The sequence below is a fragment of the Eleutherodactylus coqui genome, chromosome 9, assembly GCF_035609145.1.
Source record: "Eleutherodactylus coqui strain aEleCoq1 chromosome 9, aEleCoq1.hap1, whole genome shotgun sequence".
NCBI classification, from domain to species: Eukaryota; Metazoa; Chordata; class Amphibia; order Anura; family Eleutherodactylidae; genus Eleutherodactylus; species Eleutherodactylus coqui.
This window is the reverse complement of record NC_089845.1, coordinates 32627227-32649925: the sequence shown is the minus strand read 5'-3', so window position 1 is coordinate 32649925 and position 22699 is coordinate 32627227. Positions and strand designations below refer to the sequence as shown.

The following is a 22699-nucleotide window of genomic DNA, read 5'->3' as shown; positions in this document are numbered from 1 at the left end:
CTACAGTGATGTCAAAACTGTGGGAGGAACCAAGCTGTCTATCTTGTGTGGGAATCAAGACATATGTAGTAGAGCTGTGTGTGTGAGGGGATCATAATGGATGTACCATGTAGTAGAGTTGTGTATGTCATGTGTTGTGTGTGATGTGTGGAGTCAGGATGGATGTAGTAGAGCTGTGTGTGATGTGTAGGGACCATAATGGATGCTCCATGTAGCACAGCTGTGTGGCGCATTGCACCACTAGAAACACTGGTACTATAATTTCCTAATAATTACTAGTGCTATTCTACAAGTGAACTTGGCATTAAGGGGTGACTGAGATTGGCATTTCTTCCCACCTGAGTGAAGTGCACAATTATTGCCATACAATACATTTTACAGCGGTCTCACATTAGAAGCGTTGCACACTTTTGGTTTATAACTATTACCGGTTCCATATTGGCGTGTCCGATATGGGCAAGCGCTCTCCCTCTACTAGGTGCACATTTTTGGTTTATATCTTTGCACTACCCAGTATTTGGATGAGTTGCATCACATCCCAGAGGCAATGAAAGAGGAATTAGTCTTCTCACTGGAGGAGTCCAAATTTATATTTAATTCACATCCCATCATCGCCATTTTTTAGGCACTCTTGAAAATCCATAAGAGGAACACACCGATCCCAGGGAGGCCAACTGTGTCTGGGATTAACAATCTGTCACAGAATGTTAGCATGTATTTGGACAAGATACCCCCCCCCCCTCCCCCCCTTTGTGGAGTTGCTTCCATCCTATATACAGGATACTAAGGATACCATTGTTAAGATCCGTGAGCTGCATGTAGAAACAAGGATTGTATTGGCAAGCAGTGACATGGAATACTTATATAGCAGTATCAGGCAGGAATTGGGCCTCCGGGCAGTAGAATACTTTTTGAACACCAGAGGAACACAATTTTATAAGCACAAAAATGTTGTGTTGACACTTAATTTAATTCAGTCTTTTACTGTCAGATCAGGGTACAGCAATGGGCACGGCCTGTGCGCCATCCTGCGCAAATATTACTTGGGTGATAGGAGTCCACAATGTTTTTTTTGGATTCTTTTGAGCATTTCACACAGCCCATTCTTTTCTGGGACAGGTTCATAGATGATACTTTGTTTTGTTGGATGGGGATTCAAGTTTATTTAATATAGGGAAGAGGTTCACCTGTGACATTCAGGACAAGTCGATTAATTTTCTGGATCTGTCTATATCCATTGATTCGGAAGGGAGTTTGCAGTCAAACAACTATAGGAGATAAACAGCAACAAACTGTCTTATTTGTTTTATGAAAGTGGGCACCCCCTTCATTGGAGAATGGGCATACCGATGGAGCAGTGCAGACATGCCAGAAGAAATTGTTCGGAGGAATCATCCTTCAAAATTGAGCTCAACGACAAATCTAGAAAATGCAGAAATAGGGGTCATCCATCTAGATACCTCAAACAAATCCTATCATATAATAAGATCTGCGCCTAGGGAAGTACTTCTGACTAACGAGATAGTGAAGAGGGATGGACAAGTACTAAGATGCACTGGTAGATATGATAGCTATGCAGGACAAGGTAAGAGGATCCTAAACAAGTATTGGCCCCTTTTGCGGGTGGATCTTGATCTTGAGCTAGTACTTACAGAATATCCTATTATGTACAGAAGGGTCCTAATCTCCAGGATATTCTGGTGCACAGTCACTATTTGGACCCTCCTGTCATAGAACGATCGGAGGGGAATATAGTTGGCAGTTACCCTTGTGGCGCGTCCATCAGTTGTAAGATCTAAAAAGATCACTTCGGATGGTAAGAAATAAGACATCAGTTTATAAACGGCACAAACCAGGTGCTTGTCTATGGTGTACAGTGCATATGGCGGAGGACCCATGTTGGTAAAACGACCCGAGTTTAAAAAATGGATCTCCAAGCATCTTAGATGTATTAGAACTGGAGTGGACATCCTTTTGCGTAGTATGTTAATATGCAACACGGAGGAAATGTAAAAAGTTTAAGAATTTGAGGCTCATCCCACAGGAAACTGGGACCCCAGAGGGGAAATTTGGCTAGGAGGCTCTTGTGTGAAGAGGCTAGATGGATGCTCCGTTTTTCTTTTATGGCATTTTTGACTGATGTGCCTGTGTTTATGACGGTTACATTCCATTATATTTCAATATCTTATACATGTGAGATATTGTATTACAGATGGTTCTGTCATAATCGTATCTCAGACATGGGTGACGTTAGCTAGTAATAATGGTACCTTGACCCAGTGGCCATCAGGTGAAGGTGTTGCTTAGGACACTTCTCTCTAGGATAGTGGTTGGTTATTGCCTGCTAATGGCGCCCTTATATTTATTGTTAATGTTAACCTCCACAGAACTTACAAACTGTATATTAATCTTGGTGGGAGGTCACAAGTTTCGAGAAGTGCTTACTGAAAAAGATTGTATATAGAGGCTCGAGGACCAATATCTGCCCTAAACCACATCAGGCGGACCCAGAGTTTATAAAGGGTCGGGAGAACCTGTCGGCAGACAATTTGCTACGGATGATTTAATAGCTTTACGAGACTGCGAGGGGCTGTGTAGATAAACGCTGTCCAACACGAGAAGGAAATTTTGGAAATCTTAAGGACTTCGAAACTGGCCTGATGTACACTAAGAAAAACTCAATGCCTAGTATGTTTACAAGGTATACAGATATCACTGAAGCTGATATTTCAGAGGTAGACAAGAGATGGAACAGCCTCCCCCATAAATGGAAAATCAAAGCCAAGAGAAACATCACAATGTACACATTATTTAGACGGAACCTCCGTTATACATAAACTGCCCACATAGGACAGACTGAGGCAGGGTAAAGTTGTCCTTTTTACCAAGTATCTCACATCATCTGTAGTCTTGCGCTTAGGCCCTCTGTTCATCTGTGACATCTGGGCTTTGGGTCCTTCAAGTGAAGATCATAGGTACATGAAATTCCTGTAAATTTAGGTCCTACAACCAGCGGCTCTGCGACTAAGTCCGCCTGCAGTACTCAACACTCCGCTCATTAGGACCATGTTTTTTTTAGGCCTACAGGAGGTGTAGCTACAGGACCCAGACAAGTTGTTCCGCAACCAGGAATAACGGCGAACAATTCCAATGAATCATTTGCAATTTATCCCTTTTTCACTCACAGAAGGCCAAACATCATTGTTGAAACAGGACCTTTAACACCCAACCGGTATTTAGCCACTTTAAGAAGTTCAAGACGGGCCTGGACACCTTTGAGTGTAATATCACGTTATAATCACTAATTCAGAAGGGTCGTGGGGCCGGGTATTATTCCAGTTGCCAGATTGGAGTCGGGAAAGAACTCGTATTCCAATAAATATGTTTTATCTGAGTAACTTCTGTTATAACAGTGATGGAAAGCCTCAAGGTACCGTTTAATACAGTAAATCACACGAACCAAAATGAGTAATTAATGAAGGAGTCGGAGTCTGGGCAAACTGAGGAGTGGGAGGTTTGGTTCACCCCCTCTACAGCCGCAGTAATCAGTAAAGAAGTTTAGAACAATTAATAACAAAAGTACATTTAATCAAATCAGCAGTTTTACCCCCGAAAAGTAAACTAAAAACCTACATATCTCAAACACCTGAAAAATGCAAAAAGTGTATCCAATAACACAACTTTGTCTTCATTTTACTTCAGTTTAGTGCTATATGGCAGGGTAAAGTAAGGCGAGGAAACGGCAAGGAATCCTGATGATTTAATTCTACATAAGTGTTCGGCGTCCTCCACGCATCGGCAGCGGCACGGCAAATATATGGCTGTTCATTCCAGCTAAGGTGACTTGCGAGGAACGTCCATTACTACTCCAGCTCTTCCAATCATCTTCTCCCTCACTTGTAAACGTAGTCCAAGGCGAGAATCCTAAACCTGTAACTGCAGACAGAGCCGCGAGGGAGGCGGTGGTCTACGATGGCGGGTGCTCTTCTCCCCGGATCGCCTTGTATTTGGCCATATCCTCAGGAAACACTTTGCTCAACTCTTGGATTAAAAGGCTTTTAAACTTCTAAAGAAAGCAAATAAAAATGAATTGTTAAAAATACAACTTTGCAATTTAAAAAGCGAGTATTCTCAGCATTTAACCCCTTGCAGTACTGATGACATACCCTCAGAATACGAATCTGCTGCTCAGGACCTCCAGCGATCACCTGATTTCACTGGTTGGATCCAGAAGTGCTATAGAAGATCATAGAATGGTCGAGTCTGACCCGATGACCTCGGAAGTCCCTTCCAACCCCCCTAATATAGATCCCTTCGATTTCAAATGGGAGTGAAGCCTTCGATAGCACGTCCGGATCCAACCCCAATGCGGAGGGAGCTGTCAACATCCGGACCGCTGCAGCGAGTGCAGGGGGGCTGAGATTAGGTGATCACCGGGGTCCCCGGCCAATCAATTACTGACGGCCTACCCTGAGGTAGCAGCGGTGACCGGCCCCTGCTAGAGCAAAACACAAATCACTTCAGATTTTGAGAAATGTCACCAGTTCCCCCTGTACCCGATGCTGCAAAGGGAGAATTATATACACTACTGAAATATATTTTTCATAAATGTTATTTTTAGCCCCATTATTTCCACTGAGCCGTACAGATAAAAAAGTGTTTCAGTACAAAAACCCAAGACAAGGCCCAGACACTGGTACAGGGGGAAGATGGCCCTGTCCACATGGGCTTACAATACATCAGGAGACAACAGGTGAAGGTAGAAGCGGTTTATCTCATTGTGGTGACAGTAGGGTTAGGGTTCGATCAGATAGGCGTATTTGCACCGCATGTCACGCATGCAATTTTTGAACGCTTAGGTCTTCTTCAAATAAGCGTTTGCGCCAATATGCTCATCTCAGCGCATCTACACAGTGAATGACGCTTGTCACGTCTGCACAAAGAACTGTACTTTTTATTTGCGCACACAGGGTGTATACACTCCCTCCTCTCTCGCCCTCATTTAAAAGGCTATTTTGCCTAATAAGGTCCTGATTAGAGATGAGCGAGTAGTGCCTTAGCCGAGTATCTCCCCGCTCGTCTCTAAAGATTCGGGTGCAGTGGGGGTGAGCGGGGAGGAACGGAGGGGAGATCTCTCTCTCCCTCTCTCCCCCGCCGCAACTCACCTGTCACCGGCTTCGGCCCCCGAATCTTGAGACGAGCGGGGAGATACTCGGCTAAGGCACTACTCACTCAAGTAATGTGCCTTAGCAAGTATACTCGCTCATCTCTAGTCCTGATATGTTCTATTCTTCACGGAATTGTGCAGTAGGTTGAAGAGTTGCGGGTGCATTTTCAGACTTGCCATAGACTTCTATGGGACATTTGCTGCAGAAAGATGGAGCAGGCACTATTCTGTTTTTTGCACAATTGTTCGTGTGAAAGAAGCCATTGCCAATAATGGATTCTATTCTGTGTACTGCGTGCGCATACTTTAGCAGCTAAAACACGTGCAAATGCGTTAGTCTGTAGAAGTCCTTGATGCGCACTGAACAGAACCCACTGATTTCAACAAGTACCTTCAGTTAAGAACGTCTTCAGGTGATGTGAAAAAAAAATAAAATTGGCATGTCGTATTTCGGTGCGCATTACTCACCGCAGTAGGCCATTGAAGTGAATTGGCCTGCGTATGTACGCAGCCTATCAGAGGACCTGTCTGCGTCCTCCTTGGCCTGTGAAAATACAGTGCATCTGCACACAAATACGCCGGAGCGGGCGAAGTACGCGGACGTAAACGATGTTCTGTCACCCAAATATGCAGCTCAATTACACAATCCAAATGCACTTACGCTGATGTGAATGAGCCCTTATTGTAGGCTTATCCTCAAGAAGTGGATTCTCAGGTTGCTTTTGAAGGTGTGAAAGGTGGGAAGCAGCAGACAGATTTAGCGAGTTCCAGAAAAAGTGGGAAGCACAGGAGAAAACTAAGAGAAAAATTGCATGAGGAGCAGACAAGGAGGAGGTCTTGTGAGGACCAGAGATTAGGTGTAGCGAGGTATCTGAGATTAGGTCAGAGTTACATGGAGGGGACCAATTGTAGACAGCCTTATAAGGTCAGGGTTATTACTTTGACTTCTCTGGGCAGCGAGTAGCCAGAGGACTGTGAGAAGTGGAACGGGCAGAGAGCTAGATTAACCGGGCAGTAGAGTTGAGGGTGGATTGGAGGTGTGCAGAAGTGTTGGACTGGAGGATACAGGGAAGGATGTTGAAGTCATCTAGGTGGACTGGAGAGGTTCACCGACTCTTCATTCACACACACAATAATTAATATTATATATACACACATATATACACATATATACACACACACACACACACACACACACCATTATTATTAATCCTACCATAGTTACCGATGATTATAATGGAGAGGAGAGGTCATCCTTCATGACTGTATATGAACAGTCTAGATTATTTAGATGGCTGTAGAAGGTAATGATCACCACATTGTCCTCCCAGCAGGTAGAGATGGTACTGTCTCTAGCTGATCATGGGATGCGGTGTTCATATGTCATGGGATTGCTAGTACAATATACACAGGAAGAAAAAGAAGTGAAAAACACAAAACTCAATGATGTCTGGTAAGTATCAGAGAGGAGCATGAACTGCGTGGAAGAGAGCCAAATATGTAGTGCAAGTCCAGGAGGACAACCAGGTAAGGGGTGTAGTGATGGAAAATAATGGTTCTCTTTACTGGAGCAGCCCTTTAATAGGAGTCTGTGCCCAGGGGAAAAAATGTAGGAAGCTTTTAAATTATTATACAGACATGGAAAAATTGAAAAAGACCAAAACACAAAAAAATAGCACATCAAAAAACAGCCTTAACCACTTAGTGACCACCAATGCATGTTTTCACAGTGACCACTAAGGGCCTTAGACTAAACTGTCGTAAGAACATGGCAGCCTTGTCTTAATCTAAGGCAAACATAGGAGCCCTGTGCCATGAAGCGCTGGCGATCGGGTGTCCACAGATAGCCAGGCTTCTGCTCAATCCCTTTTGTCTAACCACCTGCATGTTGCAATCGAAGACCGCGGCATGCAAGTAGTTGATGAGGCAAACGCAGGATTCCAGTTGGCCATCATAATAGTTGGGGGCTTCACAAAGGCCTCCGAATCTGCCATGTGTCCTGGTCGTAGGCATACTACACTGCAATACATAAGTAGTGATCTCTTGAATTTAAAAAAAAAAAAAACAGAAGAGGATAAACAATTTCCCCGCACAAACCCTGTTTTATAGGTTGGCGGGGGAGAAGATACGACTATGCTTGTGTCATAGTTTTGGGGTGCGGCAATTATATTTTCTTTATAAAAGGTGTTTTTTTAAGGCAAAAATAGTAATACAAGTTAATTTAAAAAAAAAAAAAGCCTACAACATAAATTAGTTATCACCATAGCCATATTGACCCGCAGCATACAGTAGTGCTTTGACATACGAGTTTAATCCGTTACGTGACGGAGCTCTCCAGCCAAAAAACTTGTATGTCAAGTCCCTTTTCCCCATTGAAATGAATTGAAGCGCCATTAGTACGTTCCGCATTAATGGCGTTTCAATCCATTTCAATGGGGAAACTACACGTAAAAAAAAAAAAACCTCTATACTCACCTACCACAGCCGTTTCGGTCATCGCAATGGTCTGAGGCGCTGCTGCAGTGTGTCGCGTTCTGCTCCACGCCGACAGAGCATTGCTTTCTGGTTGCAGCACTTGAATGCCCCGCCTCCAGCAAGCTAATGCTCTGATTGGTTAAGCCAGCGCCGGCTTTCATTGACTCGTGGCACTGGATTAACCAATCACAGCCGTTCAATGCCATTATTGGTAATGATTTATCTTGTTGACACCGGAAGTGGTGGGTGCCAACAAGGCTAAGGCTGTTTGACAGCTAGGTGACGCCCCTGTTACTGGTTGGCTGCACTCAGCGTCTCAGGTCCTGCCACTACTCAGCACTGTGTTCTCCCTTCTCAGCTCAATGCAAGTTGGAGCCGGGAGCACAGAGGGGGAAGACCGCCGGTGACCGTGAGCAGTGGGCCGTGCGCGAATGCATGCGAACCCTACCCCGGGGATTGTGACAGCGAGGCAGCTACCGGAGATGCGACGTGGCTGGGGACTACTGTGACAGCAAAGCTGTCAGCCCAAATCACAGCAGCGGGTTCGGGAGAGGCGGCAGGACTGCTTTCTCCCAAGAGTGAGTGCAGCGGGGTCGGGAGCTGGGAGAGGCCACATGCAGGACAGCGGCCTCCCAACAGTAAGTACATCCAGGTCGGGAGCTGGGAGAGGCCGCAGGACAGCAGTAGGGTCAGAGGCTGGGAGATGGCAGCCGCTTCTGCCCCGGATTTGAGCTCTCAGTGGGGAACAGAGCGCCGAAGTGGAGGTGGGAGTTTACCAAGGAGAGCAGTGGAGAGCTCACTGACAGAGGTCTCTGCCTCAGCAGCGGCTGTACGGGAGCAGTGTCCTCCATGCCGCAGTACTACCCATTTGGAAGCTAGGGGCCTGATAAGGGCATTCCCTCCTGCTAACCGCTGTCACACCCCTAGCTTCTGGTGTCATCAAGGTACAACAGTACCAACTTGATTGAATGGCTGTGATTGGTTAACCAAGCGCTGACTTTCATTGGCTGACGTGCCGCTGAGTTAACTAATTAGAGCATTAGCTTGCTGGAGGCAGGGCATTCAAGCACTGCATGCAAAAAGCAATGCTCTGTCGGTGTGCAGAAGGACGCGACAGCCTGCAGCAGCGCTGCAGACCATCGCGAGGAACGAAATGCCGGCAATAGGAAAGTTTCAGACCCCCCCCCCCCCCCCCCCCGAGCATCAGCTTGCGAGCTGCTTGACTTGCAACAGGCTCGTAACCTGAGTTTTGGCTCTTAAATCAGAGCAAAAATTCGAGAGAGAGCCTGCTCGCAAGTCAAAACACTCTCAAGCTGCGGCGCTCGCATCCCGAGGTACCACTGTAGAGTTAACCTGTAATTTACAATATTTGGTGGACGCCATAGGGGGAGAAGCAAACAAGTAGCATGGTGTTCCTACCTGCCCGCCCCCATTACCTTCCCAAAAAGGTAATAAGATAAACAATACATTATATTGCAAGTATTCTAAAGTAGTGCCATTAAAAACTATTTCTTCACTATAAAAAGCAAGTCCTCAAAGATATAGAACAAAAAAAAAAAAAAAAAAAGGGAGAAGCAATGAAAAAAAAAATGAAAAACAACCTTGGTCATTAAGGTGCAAAACACACCAGTCACAAAGGGGTTAAAATATGTTTAACATAAAAACTTCATTTAAACAATAAGTCATTTTCTGATGACACAAAAGGTGGTCTAGTTTTTCAGGTTGTGAATCCCCCAAAGAGAAGGGAACAGATGTGATCGGCTGCTAACACTGAGAACTGCTGGCTAAGAGCATCTCCGTTTCAGTGCAGCTGCGGACAAAATGCAAAGTTACATTGTAGATGTAGCGATCCCGAAACACTGTTTAATGGAGATGGGCAACATAGTATGTTAGGCTGAAAGAGACCCCTGCCCATCCACTTCAGTCTATTACTGCCAATGTTGATCCAGAGGAAGGCAAAAACAAACAATGAGGTAGAAGCCAATTCTACTCATTTTAGGGAAAAAATTCCTTCCAGACTCCAATCAGAATGATCCCCGGATCAACAACCTTCTGAAGTAGTCAGTGATACAACATGTAATATTGCAGCGTGATATCTGTAACAAGACAGCACATAGCCCAGAATGCTTCCCTAGGGCTCCCCTTGGAAGCCCTGTAACCCTGCCCTTCTCCCCACTATAGGGAAACCCCTTGGACAGAGGAGTTGAAGGGAGTCCCCTTATTGCATCCACCCCCCCCGCCCCCTGCTGCTAGGCAATTGCCCAGCAGGGGGGGGGCAGGAGGAATACCCCGCTGCTTACACCAGGACATTTAAACCGTGCTGCCCAGAAGCACATTGAAATGTCCTGTTGTCAATTTCTGTTCGTTCCCACAGGGATTAAGGGAGCCCTCGGGAAGTCCCCTCAACCCCACATGGACTAAGAGGAGTTTACAGCAGAACATGTAAAATGTGCTTCTGGGCAGCAGGTTTTAAATGTCCTGCTGTAAGCAGGGGGGTATTCCCTCGGTTGGCGGAAGTCTTCTTTTCCATAGACTCCTGCTCCCATAAGAGTCAATGGAAAGTCCTGCGAAGCTCACACCAAAGATAGGACAGGTCTCCTCTTTTCACGCACCTTCGATGCGGGCATTGTAGCCACGCATGTCCTGTCTTTGGCAGGTGTGAGCATTTTGCATTTCTAAAAATCTTTCATGTGAGCAGTTTTATTGGCTCCTTACAGAAGTGCGTTCTGTGCGCCGCTAGCAGCGCAAAAACTACGTTTGTCTGAACGAGCCCTTAGACTGCGTCCGAGCTTGCACACTATGAGGTATAGTATAGTCTCAGAAACTTACCAGGAGCCTTATTGGAGAATTATCAGCTCTGTTCCCATTCGCCATTATACCCCATGACCCCACGAATCCTAGAGCATCTGCCACGAGGACCAGAAGTCCGTCTCCATCATAGACTAACAGAGACACAGCATACACTGTAGGGTCGGGTGGTCTGGAGAATGCCGCTAGTAAGGCCACACCACCACCTTCTACCTAGTGTAGTTTACAAGCGGGGGCACAGATCTCAGAACTTCCATGTTCTCCCAGTGCGGTATTAGTCAACAGATTGACTTTACTAAAAGTATGACTGGATCCAAAAGGAATCTAAAGCTTTCCAGTAACGTTCGTCAGCCTCGCCAACATGGAGCCAACTTACCTTCATTGTATCTATTTTCCCTTTAACTTGCTCATTTTTGGCTAATGCTCTTTCCAAACATTCTTTAGTGTAGAGTTGAGGATTTCGGCCTTGATCAATGTAGCTGAAAACAAAAAAAATACATATTTTATGTAACTCAATAGAACTACAATAAGGGCCTTTAATTTCAAGGCTTTATGATAAAACAATGCAGCAGCGGGCAGAGAGAACAGCAGCTGCCACAAGGCGAAATTTAAAAAACCTTGCAAGGCAATTTAAAGGGCCACTCCAGTGAAAACATATTTTCCCCAAGCCTGCTGCCCTCACCCGATTGCCTGTCATTCTCCAGAGGTCTCCTATGTATATTGCAGTCACTTCCATGAAGTGCAGCCCCCTGCCCGATGCTTATCAGGCACCATCTTGAGTTTTTGGTTTCACTTTCACATCAATCTGTGATACATCAGCACAGTATTAGCTAGAGGCTGTACCATGTCTGCATGCAGTGGGGACAGTTTCATCATCATTACCCTCTATATTCACAGAAATAAGGTACGGACCATGCGTTTACAGTCAGCAGGATGAGCTGTGATCTCTTCTATTATAACTGTGTGACAAGAGCTATGTGATCATCGGTGAGAGGAGTGTCTGTGCCCCCCCTCTAGCTAGTTTCTCTTGTAGTTTCCATGTAACAGCCTCACACAAACTGAAGAAACTGAAGACATAACCCCAAGTAAATCTGAGCTGGTCAGAGTTGGGATCAAATGACCATCTGAGAAGAAAGAGGGCAGAAGCCTAAGGTAGAGAGAACTAGCCAACCAAGGCAACACTAGAACACTAGAATAGATACATAGTGAGTAAAAAAATATATATACCACCAAAGTGGCCCTTTAACCCCTTCCCGCTGCAGGGCGTAAGTTTACGTCCTGGCAGCCTGGTACTTCCCGCAACAGGACGTAAACTTACGTCCTGGAGATAGCGCGGGATCACATATGATCGCGCGCTATCCCGCAGCGGGAGCCGGCTGTCAGTCACAGCCGGCGTCCCGCTGCAACAGCGGGGGGACATCGGAGATGCGCCCCCGCTGTTAACCCCTTCCCTGCCGCGATCTAAGTAGATCGCGGCAGGGAAAGAGTTCACAGAGGGAGCGGACTCCCTCTTTGTCTCCGGCCGGAACTCGCGATGTCATCGCGAGAGCCCGACCTGTCACCATGGCAACAGGACGCCAGACACCGGAGTCCTGTATTGCCTATGATCGCTGTATAGGCGATAAGGCATGGCAGAGCAGTAGCTCTGCCATGCCTTATGACAGCGATCATAGGCACAGTGCTGCAAGTCCCTCAGAGGGACACAAATTATGTAAAAAAAAAGAAAAGAAAAATGTAAAAAAAAGAAAAATGTAGAAAAAAAAATTTAAAAAACCCCTTTATGCTTTTTTTCCAGATTAGCATAAAAAAAAGTTAAAAAAAAAATTAAACCCCACATATTTGGTATTGTCGTGTCCGTAACGATGCGTACAATAAGTTGCACATGCTTTTGACTGTGCACGCAAAAAACGCTTAAAAAAACGCTAAAAAACTGAGGCAAAATGCTAATTTTTAGCATTTTGCTTCACTAAAAACGCAATAAAAGTGATCAAAAAAGCCGTATGTACCCCAAAATGGTATCAGTAAAAACTACAGCTCATCTCGCAAAAAAATAAGCCCTCATAGAGCTCCATACATCGAAAAATAAAAAAGTTATAGGACTTTGAATGCAGCAATTTAGAATAGAAAAAAGATTTCCAAAAAAAGGGTTTTTATTGCAGAAAAGTGGGAAAACCTAAAAAAAATGTAAGAATTTTGGTATCGTTGTAACCGTACCGACCCGCAGAAAAAATGGAATGTCTCATTTATGCTGCATGATTAACGCTGTGTAAAAAAAAAATAAAAAAAATAAAAAAAAACCTATGGCAGAATTGATGCGTTTTCTCTCCCTGCTATCATAAAAAAAAAAAAAAAGTTTTACAATATAGTCTATGTACCCAAAAGTGGCACCGATAAAAACTACAGTTCGCCACGCAAAAAACAAGCCCTCACATGGCCGCGTCGACGGAAAAATAAAAAAGTTATGACTTTTGATAAATGGAGAAGAAAATCCGCCAAAAATTGTTGCGTCCTTAAGCCCAAAATAGGCCATGTCATTAAGGGGTTAAACTACAAAGCATGCATCTTCTATTACAAAAAAATATAAAAAATCTCCATTGTATTTTTCCTAATTATTGAAGCCTCAATAGCAACTGCGGTAAGGAGGCGGAGCCTCGCCAGAAAGTGGCAGATTTTTCATGAAAAAAAAAATATATTCATACATATTTTGGTTTCCCCAATGGGGTTCAAACTTTTCACAGTCAAATCACGTCTCAACTTTCAAGCAGGACGTATATATGATCTTGTCAGTCATTAGTAAGAAACTGGGTATAAGCACCATCTTAGGGACAAGGGGGGGGAGGTGAGTAATGATTTTTTTTTTTTTTTGCTCCACTGTATTCCAGGCGTATAAGGTGATAGTTGGGGGGTCGTCTTATACGCCCCGTCGCCTTATACGCCGGAATATACGGTACTGAGGAAGAGGTGCCATCGCCCCGAAATGCATCTACATGCTGGAATAAAATGGAAGTTGAGCTGAACCCCGGATGTCTTGTGCGCTGCTGTAGGCTGTCGCTCCCTCCTGGTCCCCGGCAGAGCATTGCTTTCTGGACACGGGGCTTGAAATCCCCGCCTCCAGAAAGCTAATACTGTGATTGGCTAACACACACTGTCAGCCAATCACAGCCATTCAATGATGTTTTTGTATTACCGGCGTATAAGACGACCCCCGACTTCAGAGCAGATTTTTGGGGGTTCAAAAGTCGTCTTATACGCCGATATATACGGTAATTGCTGGGGACAAACATCGAGCAGCGCCGCAGCGGTTGGACAAGTCAGTGAAAAAAAAAAATATGAAAAAAAAAAAAAACAGCCCTCTATGTCATGGGAAAGAAAACACAGCAAAAATAATTCGGGCAGCTGAAGGAAAAAATGTAGGGAAGTAAAACCACCACATGGGTAAAATCCCTAAAAGGTGTCTGGTCCGTAAGGGGTTAAAAGTGTCAACTAGGCAGTTAACTCTCATTAGAGGACATTGGACTCTATTGGCAGTAAGACATTCCCCGCAGTGTGGACCACCTACCTGACACATTGACAGCAGCGGGCGCTGAACCCAACAGCCCTGCCAGGCAAAGAGGCGAATATGGCAAAAAGCCGCCCAAAAAAGGGTATAAAGTCAAAGGAAGCGCAGCTGCAGAGCCACGCACCCAGCCGCACCAGACCTGTCCAGCCGCAGGCAAATGGAGGCCACAGATTAGCCAATTTAAGGAAAAAAGCCAGCCCCCGCTCCCATAAACCCTGCATGAGAGTTTAATCCGATGGTCGCACATTCGTCTGCTCCCCCCCCGCCCCGGGGCACTAGCGACGACAGCGGAAGGCTTGGGCTTACAGTGACAGATCCACACGGCTGAGCCGATCACTAGAATAGCTTCATCCTTCGTGGCAAGATGTCACTGAGGCCGCCGACACTGAACCCAAATCTGCACCATTTCAGCTGAATTGTTATGCCGATGAAACCTCGCTGGGTGGCCACCTGATTTGCTCATTGAGGCCCCCTGTCCACGGCCGTTGTGGAATATCGCCGCGGGTAACGCAATGAACAATTGCCCGTGGACAGGCAGCCTGACTGGCGCCAAGGCTCAGGCGTGGATTACACTGTGAACGTGCCTTCAAACGTGAGAAACGAAGGTCTGGTTAGGAGACCCCTGAAGTAGGAGACCCCCAGCTACTAACTTACTGGTACTGCAGGATCCCATTACATTGCGCCAATATCGTAGCCAACGCCAGCCACACATTGTATAACAGGAGACTTACTCAAAGACTTCCAGGGGCACGGTTATGTCATGGAGCTGCTGGCGGCACTTGTCTACATCCTGCAGTCCCGTGATCATGAAGTTCCTGAAGGGGGAAGCATACACAAGCCATTAATCAGCGAGCAGAACTCCAGCAGTTACGTGTCCTGCCCAATCTGTGGATCGGTCTGTCTGCAGTTAGAAAAACATGGCTGCTTTCTTCCAAACACAGCACCACCCTTGGCCGTGGGTCGGGTCTGGGATTGCAGCTCAGCTCCCATTCACTTCAATGGAGCCGAGTTGCAATACCGAACACAACCCTATGGACAAGGGTGGCGCTGTGTTTGGAAGCAAGCAGCCATGTTTTTCTAACTCTGCACAGCTACTTTAAGGGGTTATCAGGGGACACGCTCTACCCCAATGTGCAACACAACAGCCCCCATAGCTACTTATCTGCCCGAACCGGGGGCCACTGGTGCAAAGAGACAGCGATGGAGTCACTGAAGCAGGGCCATGAGAAGATCAGCGGGGACCGAGCAGCAGCAAAGTAGCAGCGCTGGGGGACGGCGGCGGAGAGCAGGTCTGACCACACGGCGGTTTTGCGCAGATACGCGCCTCCTCCGATGTTACACGTGGTCTGTGCACCGCTACAAGCCGGCCCATCGTTACTATGGCAACGAGTAAATACTATTCTATGCAATCCAGACACGTTACACATAATTCATAAAAACACATGGATTGTTGTGATTGCCAAATCCTAAAACTAGTTTCTCATGCCTCCCACCCCACACTTCTCTCAGTGACGTTTACGTCCCCCTCCACCTGCTTCTGGGCAATTAACCCCATTGATGCCAGAACATTCCAAGATGCTTAAAGACCAACTACACTGCAAAAACGTCTGAAATGTCAAAAGCTTCGATCGGTGGGGGTCCGGCTGCTGGGGAGCTGCGGATCGGTACAACGAGGGGCTGCAGCGCCAACAGGAATGCCGGGCCCCCTCTGGCTGCAGCGCCGACAGGAACGCCGGCCCCTCTGGCTGCTGAAGACGTTCTCAGGGGTGCAGAGTCCATGGATATTGTCACTTCAAACTATCCAATGCCGAGAAGATCGGTAGTATCCCTGAAGGAGGACGGACATTACTCAACGTGGGACGTAGTAGCCAGGCCGGATCAAGGGACCTGCACTCACCTCACCCCCGCCACTCACCTGGTCCCCCACCAGTCCCCCGTCTGTCCCCGCCACTCACCTGGTCCCCCACCAGTCCCCCGTCTCTCCCCGCCACTCACCTGGTCCCCCACCAGTCCCCCGTCTCTCCCCGCCACTCACCTGGTCCCCCACCAGTCCCCCGTCTCTCCCCGCCACTCACCTGGTCCCCCACCAGTCCCCCGTCTCTCCCCGCCACTCACCTGGTCCCCCACCAGTCCCCCGTCTCTCCCCGCCACTCACCTGGTCCCCCACCAGTCCCCCGTCTCTCCCCGCCACTCACCTGGTCCCCCACCAGTCCCCCGTCTCTCCCCGCCACTCACCTGGTCCCCCACCAGTCCCCCGTCTCTCCCCGCCACTCACCTGGTCCCCCACCAGTCCCCCGTCTCTCCCCGCCACTCACCTGGTCCCCCACCAGTCCCCCGTCTCTCCCCGCCACTCACCTGGTCCCCCACCAGTCCCCCGTCTGTCCCCGCCACTCACCTGGTCCCCCACCAGTCCCCCGTCTGTCCCCGCCACTCACCTGGTCCCCCACCAGTCCCCCGTCTGTCCCCGCCACTCACCTGGTCCCCCACCAGTCCCCCGTCTGTCCCCGCCACTCACCTGGTCCCCCACCAGTCCCCCGTCTGTCCCCGCCACTCACCTGGTCCCCCACCAGTCCCCCGTCTGTCCCCGCCACTCACCTGGTCCCCCACCAGTCCCCCGTCTGTCCCCGCCACTCACCTGGTCCCCCACCAGTCCCCCGTCTGTCCCCGCCACTCACCTGGTCCCCCACCAGTCCCCCGTCTGTCCCCGCCACTCACCTGGTCCCCCACCAGTCCCCCGTCTGTCCCCGCCACTCACCTGGTCCCCCACCAGTCCCCCGTCTGTCCCCGCCACTCACCTGGTCCCCCACCAGTCCCCCGTCTGTCCCCACCACTCACCTGGTCCCCCACCAGTCCCCCGTCAGTCCCCACCACTCACCTGGTCCCCCATCAGTCCCCCGTCTGTCCCCACCACTCACCTGGTCCCCCATCAGTCCCCCGTCTGTCCCCACCACTCACCTGGTCCCCCACCAGTCCCCCGTCTGTCCCCACCACTCACCTGGTCCCCCACCAGTCCCCCGTCAGTCCCCACCACTCACCTGGTCCCCCACCAGTGCCCCGTCAGTCCCCACCACTCACCTGGTCCCCCATCAGTCCCCCGTCTGTCCCCACCACTCACCTGTCCTCCGCCGTAAGCTCCACTCACCTGCTCGGCACATAGGCACGGCGGCACAACAGCCCGCAGAGCCCCCCCCAGCCGTGTGACGGCCTCCATGTACCTGACGGGACCCCCAGTGCTGTACGCGCCCCCTCACACTCACAGCTTCTGGTTGAGGCCGGCCTGGCTGCTGGGCTGGAAGTCGCTGACGATGATGCCGAGCTGCCGGATGTTCTCCACGAACTTCTCCAAGTGCTCCTCCAAGTTGTCGAACTTCTCCGCCATGTCTGCCCGCTAACGGCCCGCCATGTCCTGTCAGCGGAGAGCGCCGGAGCCCCGGCAGAAAGACGGCGCTGCTTCCGGTCCAGGCCCCGCCCCCGGGCTATCAACACTGTCACGTGATCAGCGCGGCTAGACCTGCGTGCGCGCTCCCGAGGACGAGCCGCGACCCTGAGTTGTTGTGTGATGGCAAGAGGGGGCGCGCACTGCGCGTGTCACCGGCGGAAACTGTATATAACATCAACCGATCCCTCCACCAGAAGAAGTGTGTGTGTGTGTATATATATATATATATATATATATATATATATATATATATATACACTACATATCCTATATATATATCCTGCGGCATATCGCTCCACATTTGCTGTAACTGAGCCTCTACCTCCTGTAAATTCATAGACTGTGGAAGTTGGCGCCCAGATGGTCCCATTGGTGATAAGCCTGCTGATTGGGCAGCCACAGAAGTGTGACAATGTTGTGGGGGCTCCTGTGCCCCCCTTGTGTGTGCGGCCGAGCATTATCCTGCTGGAAGCCGCCATGAGAGGAACACATGTGGCTGCAGGACGTCCTGAACATATCGCTGAGCTGTCATTGTCCCTCGTATCACTACTAGGGGGCACCGACTGTTATATGCAATGGCTGCCCATACCATCACACCAGCAGGGGGCAGTGTGTAGCTCCACAGCAGAGGCGGGATTGAGGTGATCACCCCGAGGTCTCCAGACACAAACATGGCTGTTCATCAGCCCGCTCTCCGCACAGCATCACTGATGGTCGCAGACACATTACGGCTAGCTCCACACGGGCCATCACGCTTTTGCCGCAAGAAAATGATGGCAAAATTGCCGATTTTTTCCCGTGATTTTTGAGTGTAACACTACTTTTTCTCATCGCTGCCGCTGACGATTTTCTCACAAATTTTTATCACACGATTTTGCTGCAAATATTTAGCACAAAAGTCAATAGGACTTTCTAATGTTAAAATCGCATCTCAAATGTGCGATGCGATAAAAAGCAGGCTCCATGGGGAAACATGGGAAATAAAAACATTGCACATCGCAGAAAGATAGAGCCTGCCGCGAAACATCGCATGAGTGAAAACATCGCTAATGGGAAGGAAACCATTGAAAATCATTGACTTCATAAATCTGCTTCTTTACTCTCGCATCACGCAAAAATCACGTGATTTCATTGCCCATCACCACACTTAGAAGGCAAGAAATTTCACAAATTAACTCTTGAGAAGGCAACAATCCACCACCCAGCCCGCGCCCACCACTCCGCTAATGAATTGTGCTCCTTTAATTCAAACTTCTCATTCCCGCCTCTAAGACTTCTCCAGAGCAGCAACGGGCCTCTGGAACGCATTACCAAAGGCTACCCGAGCAATCACTGACACACTAAACTTCAGGCGTGCTCTAAAAACGCACCTCTTCAGGGAGGCATAGCACATTCCCTAAACAAACCCCTCTGTACTCCGCCTGATAACATGCTCCCTGACCTACTGACTGCAACCCCTGCTAGCCATCATAAACCACTCCTGCCGTCATTCTGTTTCTGCCGTCACACGGCTAAGTGTCTGACCATTGTCTATGTGTATAGCATCCCTCACTCTCCACCTCGCCATACCGTGCACATCTCCAGCCCCTTTACCTTCTGTATCCACCCATATCTGTAGTATGTAAGCTCGTTGGAGCAGGACCCTCACCCCTATTGTATCAATCAACTGATTACTACATGTAACCAGGGTTTTTGTATCTTTGCTTTTTGTTTCTGTTCCCCCATCTTGTAGGCGCTGCAGAATATGTTAACGTTATATAAATAAAGATTATTATGAACTGACAACCATTCCTGATGACTACTTATTGAAGATGAGTGAGAGAATGCCAAGTGTGTGCAAAGCAGTCATCAAAGGCAAAAAAGGGCTACTTGGAAGAATCTAAAGTATAAACCATATTCTGGTGTAACCATTTTTTATTTGTTTATTACTTAACTTTATAGTTGTTTCTTCATAGTTTTCATATCTTCAATATGAATCTGCAAAGCAGGAAATGAAAAAAAAGAGAAAAACAATTAAATAAAAGGTGTGTCCAAACTTTTGTCTAGTACTGCATATTTCCTGAATGCATATAGTTTCCCGATTACAGTTGTCCTGGTGGACTGTGGACAGCTATGTCCACCGCCACGTAACTTTGTGACAGAAAGGAATAATTTTTTAAAAATGCATAACATATATCTATATATATAAAGACGAAAGCCCTCACTGACTCACTGACTGACTGGCTGACTGACTGACTCGCCACTAATTCTCCAACTTCCCGATGTCGTAGAAACATGAAATATGGCACAAGCATAGATTATGTCCTAAATAGGAAAAGTTAATAGGTCCCAGCTCGATTATTCAATTCTAAGCGCAAAAGAATTAGCGTCCAAATTTTACGTACGGAATGTAATTCTCTCACTTCCCAATGTCGTAGAAACAGGAAATTTGGCACGAGCATTGATTATGTCATAAATAGGAAAAGTCAATGGGTCCCAACTTGATTATTCAATTCTAAGTGCAAAAGAATTAGTGTCCAAATTTTATGTACGGAATCGAATTGCTGCTGAAAGGTATCCGTTTGACAGATATGTTATGAAAAACAATTGAAAAGCTTTTGTTGCATCCATTAACCCCTTCAGTGGCAGGTTTATTATTACCATGTCATGCCTCACAGGGCAGGTTTTTAAAATGAGTCAACAATGCAATTAAAACCCCGGAAGATTTCAGATGACAGCTCAATGCTCTGCACATTTCAGCACTAGAGCTGTCCACTGAAATCTTCCAGGGTTTAATTGCATAGGCAGTGCAGCAAGCCCCAGAGATTTTCTGAGTGTGCCACCAAAGGGGCTAAAGGGAGTTTTCCAGAATGTAATAATTGATGACCTATCCTGAGGATAGGTCATCAATAGTTAATTGTCTGGTCAGCTACTTGGGAGCCCTGCAAATCTGCTGTTGCCAGGTTCGTTTTAGGTGTGGACAGAGCTGGAAGCAAATAGCTCTGTCCATATTGCAGTGGCCTGGGTTGGTAATGCAGGCACAGCTCTCATTGTATTCAACAGCCCATCAGACAGCTGATCAAAAGGGATTCTGAGCGACAGACCTCCGCTGATCAACTATTGATGACCTGTCCATTTTGGGAGTGTGCGGTAACCTGCTTGAGATAGGGATTGTGGGCTCCATTGGTGACGGGAAGTCGTGTGCATGCTGCGGAATATGTTCTCATCTAATATAAACAAGCCTCCAGGCTATTTCTTGCGCCACGCTTTGACCCCTTTGCGTGATCTTTGGTGGATGATTTTGGTGTCATTAGATTTGTTACATCCTCATCGCTGTAAAATCATAAAATTTGATTGTAACACATTGAGTGACCGTCAGGCCGGGTCAAAGTTCCTATGTTAAGTCTAGCGGCGCCATTCATTGATATCAAGTGCTGACCAGTCTGACTGTTGCCATGTCCCCAAAAGGTGGAAGACCGAGCCGTGGACCGCGGACAGTTCAAGCTGAATCTTTGGCTTGACAGTTTTTTAAAACATTTACAACTATTTTTCCTAACATTTTATGTTCCTCGTAGAGAGCAGCGGGTCCATCTAGTACTACAAGCAACAGGAAATGAATTGGGATAATACATCTGGAAAATAATGAGGTCTCTGCATCTCGTGAATGTATACTTATGTTTATTACCCACATCACAGGTTTAATCAGAAACGAGTGGTATTGTGTATGGGGCTATAGAGTCCTGTGTTAACTGCAATGTGACTTCAGTTGTGTCTGCAGCTGAGTGTGGGATCTGTCAGATACAATTTGTACTGCCGGCCCGTTACAAGTAAGGATAAGGAATCCTCTTTCTGATACAAATAATCCTAATGTAATCAATCCCTCTTGTGCTTCATGCCACTTTGCATCTGTTCATAAAACAGATCCATCTGGTTTTCCTTTTTTTTCGTATTGGAACGCATTACTGCTCCATCACACGTCCGGAATCACAGACACAAGCCATTAGACAGGGAAATCTTTTGTCTATGTTACAGACATGTCATGCAGCGCTTTTTCTTCTGTCCAAAAGCCAGTCGGTAACCCCATTATAGTCAATGGGGTCTGTTCTGCGCTGTTCGGTCCTGTCCATTATAGTCAATGGGGTCTGTTCTGCGCTGTTCGGTCCTGTCCATTATAGTCAATGGGGTCTGTTCTGCGCTGTTCGGTCCTGTCCATTATAGTCAATGGGGTCTGTTCTGAGCTGTTTGGTCTTGTCCTGAGATGGCACAGTTCAGTAGCGGGGATTCCCCTTTCCTGCTCCCCGAATGGAACAGGAAAGCTGAACCCCAAGCGCCAATGTGAAACCACCCTCATTTATATGTTATTTTATTTGGGTTCTGACATTTCATGCTACCCAAACCAGTGTTTCCCAACTCCAGTCTTCAGGGACCCCCAACAGGTCAGGTTTTTCAGGATTTCCTCAGTACTACACAGGTGATGTCATTACTATCAGTCCTCAGATATTGCCACATGTGTTCTTTCCTTAGGATTTCCTGAAAATATGACCTGTTCGGGCGCCTTGAGGACTGGAGCTGGGAAATACAGAGTTAAAACATATCATGGTTAATTCCTTAATTTCAGTTTTTCTCTGATTGGTCCTTTTTAATCGCTTTGTAATTATTTATGTTTGTAACCGTCTGTCATTCTTTATGCTACAATTATGCTTAAGAAGCATCAGCTTTGATCCTGTAACTTTAATGTATATAAATAAAGCTCCAGTTATATTCCGGACTTTTGCTGAATGTTTCTTTTGACATATTATGTATGTATTTGTATCAACAATGTGGGAGAAAATACCGCTGAAGCTTTAGCTTCTAAAGTCTGAATGTGATACATTGTAACATAGTAAGCAGCCCAACAAACTACAAAACCACATATGTTTATAAACAGGGAGCTAGAAACGATACTATATTAAAATATACTGGTGTGAACCAGGCTTTATTCATATAATGTACCCTGTTCTATTGCACACAAGGGCCTAATGGATCGTTCTACACACACAGCAATGTATCTCACTGCAGTGAACCTGCAGACTCAGCCGCCCGCCCTCCTACATAGTTTACCCTACAGCTATGTTTAGCTCTTCGGCGGCAGGTAAACAAGATGGAAAGTGAAGGGTTTCACCATCACAAGCGTGATAGAAGAATACGTTGCATGTGACCGGGTCATATTAACTTAGTCGTTCCAAGCACACGGTTCACTAGACACAAGGTCATCCCTAGAGGTCATTGCTTT

General features: G+C 47.2%; 1 protein-coding gene across 1 annotated transcript; it reads right to left on the bottom strand.

The window, feature by feature from the left end:
- Positions 1-3567: 3567 nt before the first annotated feature.
- MED10 (mediator complex subunit 10) lies at positions 3568-17501 on the bottom strand. The gene is made up of 4 exons (XM_066579211.1): positions 17267-17501; positions 14741-14824; positions 10827-10929; positions 3568-4066 (listed from the first exon to the last, which is right to left on the bottom strand). Exons 1-4 carry the CDS (start codon positions 17386-17388, stop codon positions 3968-3970), a joined length of 408 nt encoding a protein of 135 aa, XP_066435308.1. The 5' UTR covers positions 17389-17501; the 3' UTR covers positions 3568-3967.
- Between the last annotated feature and the right edge of the window lie 5198 nt (positions 17502-22699).

Coding starts and splice junctions, on each gene's coding strand:
- MED10 (XM_066579211.1), bottom strand. CDS start 17,388: ATGGCGGAGAAGTTCGACAACTTGGAGGAGCACTTGGAGAAGTTCGTG. Junction 10,930..14,740: donor GTGCCCCTGGAAGTCTTTGA/GTAAGTCTCCTG, acceptor TTTTGTTTTCAG/CTACATTGATCAAGGCCGAA. Junction 4,067..10,826: donor GGAAAATAGATACAATGAAG/GTAAGTTGGCTC, acceptor TGCTTTCTTTAG/AAGTTTAAAAGCCTTTTAAT.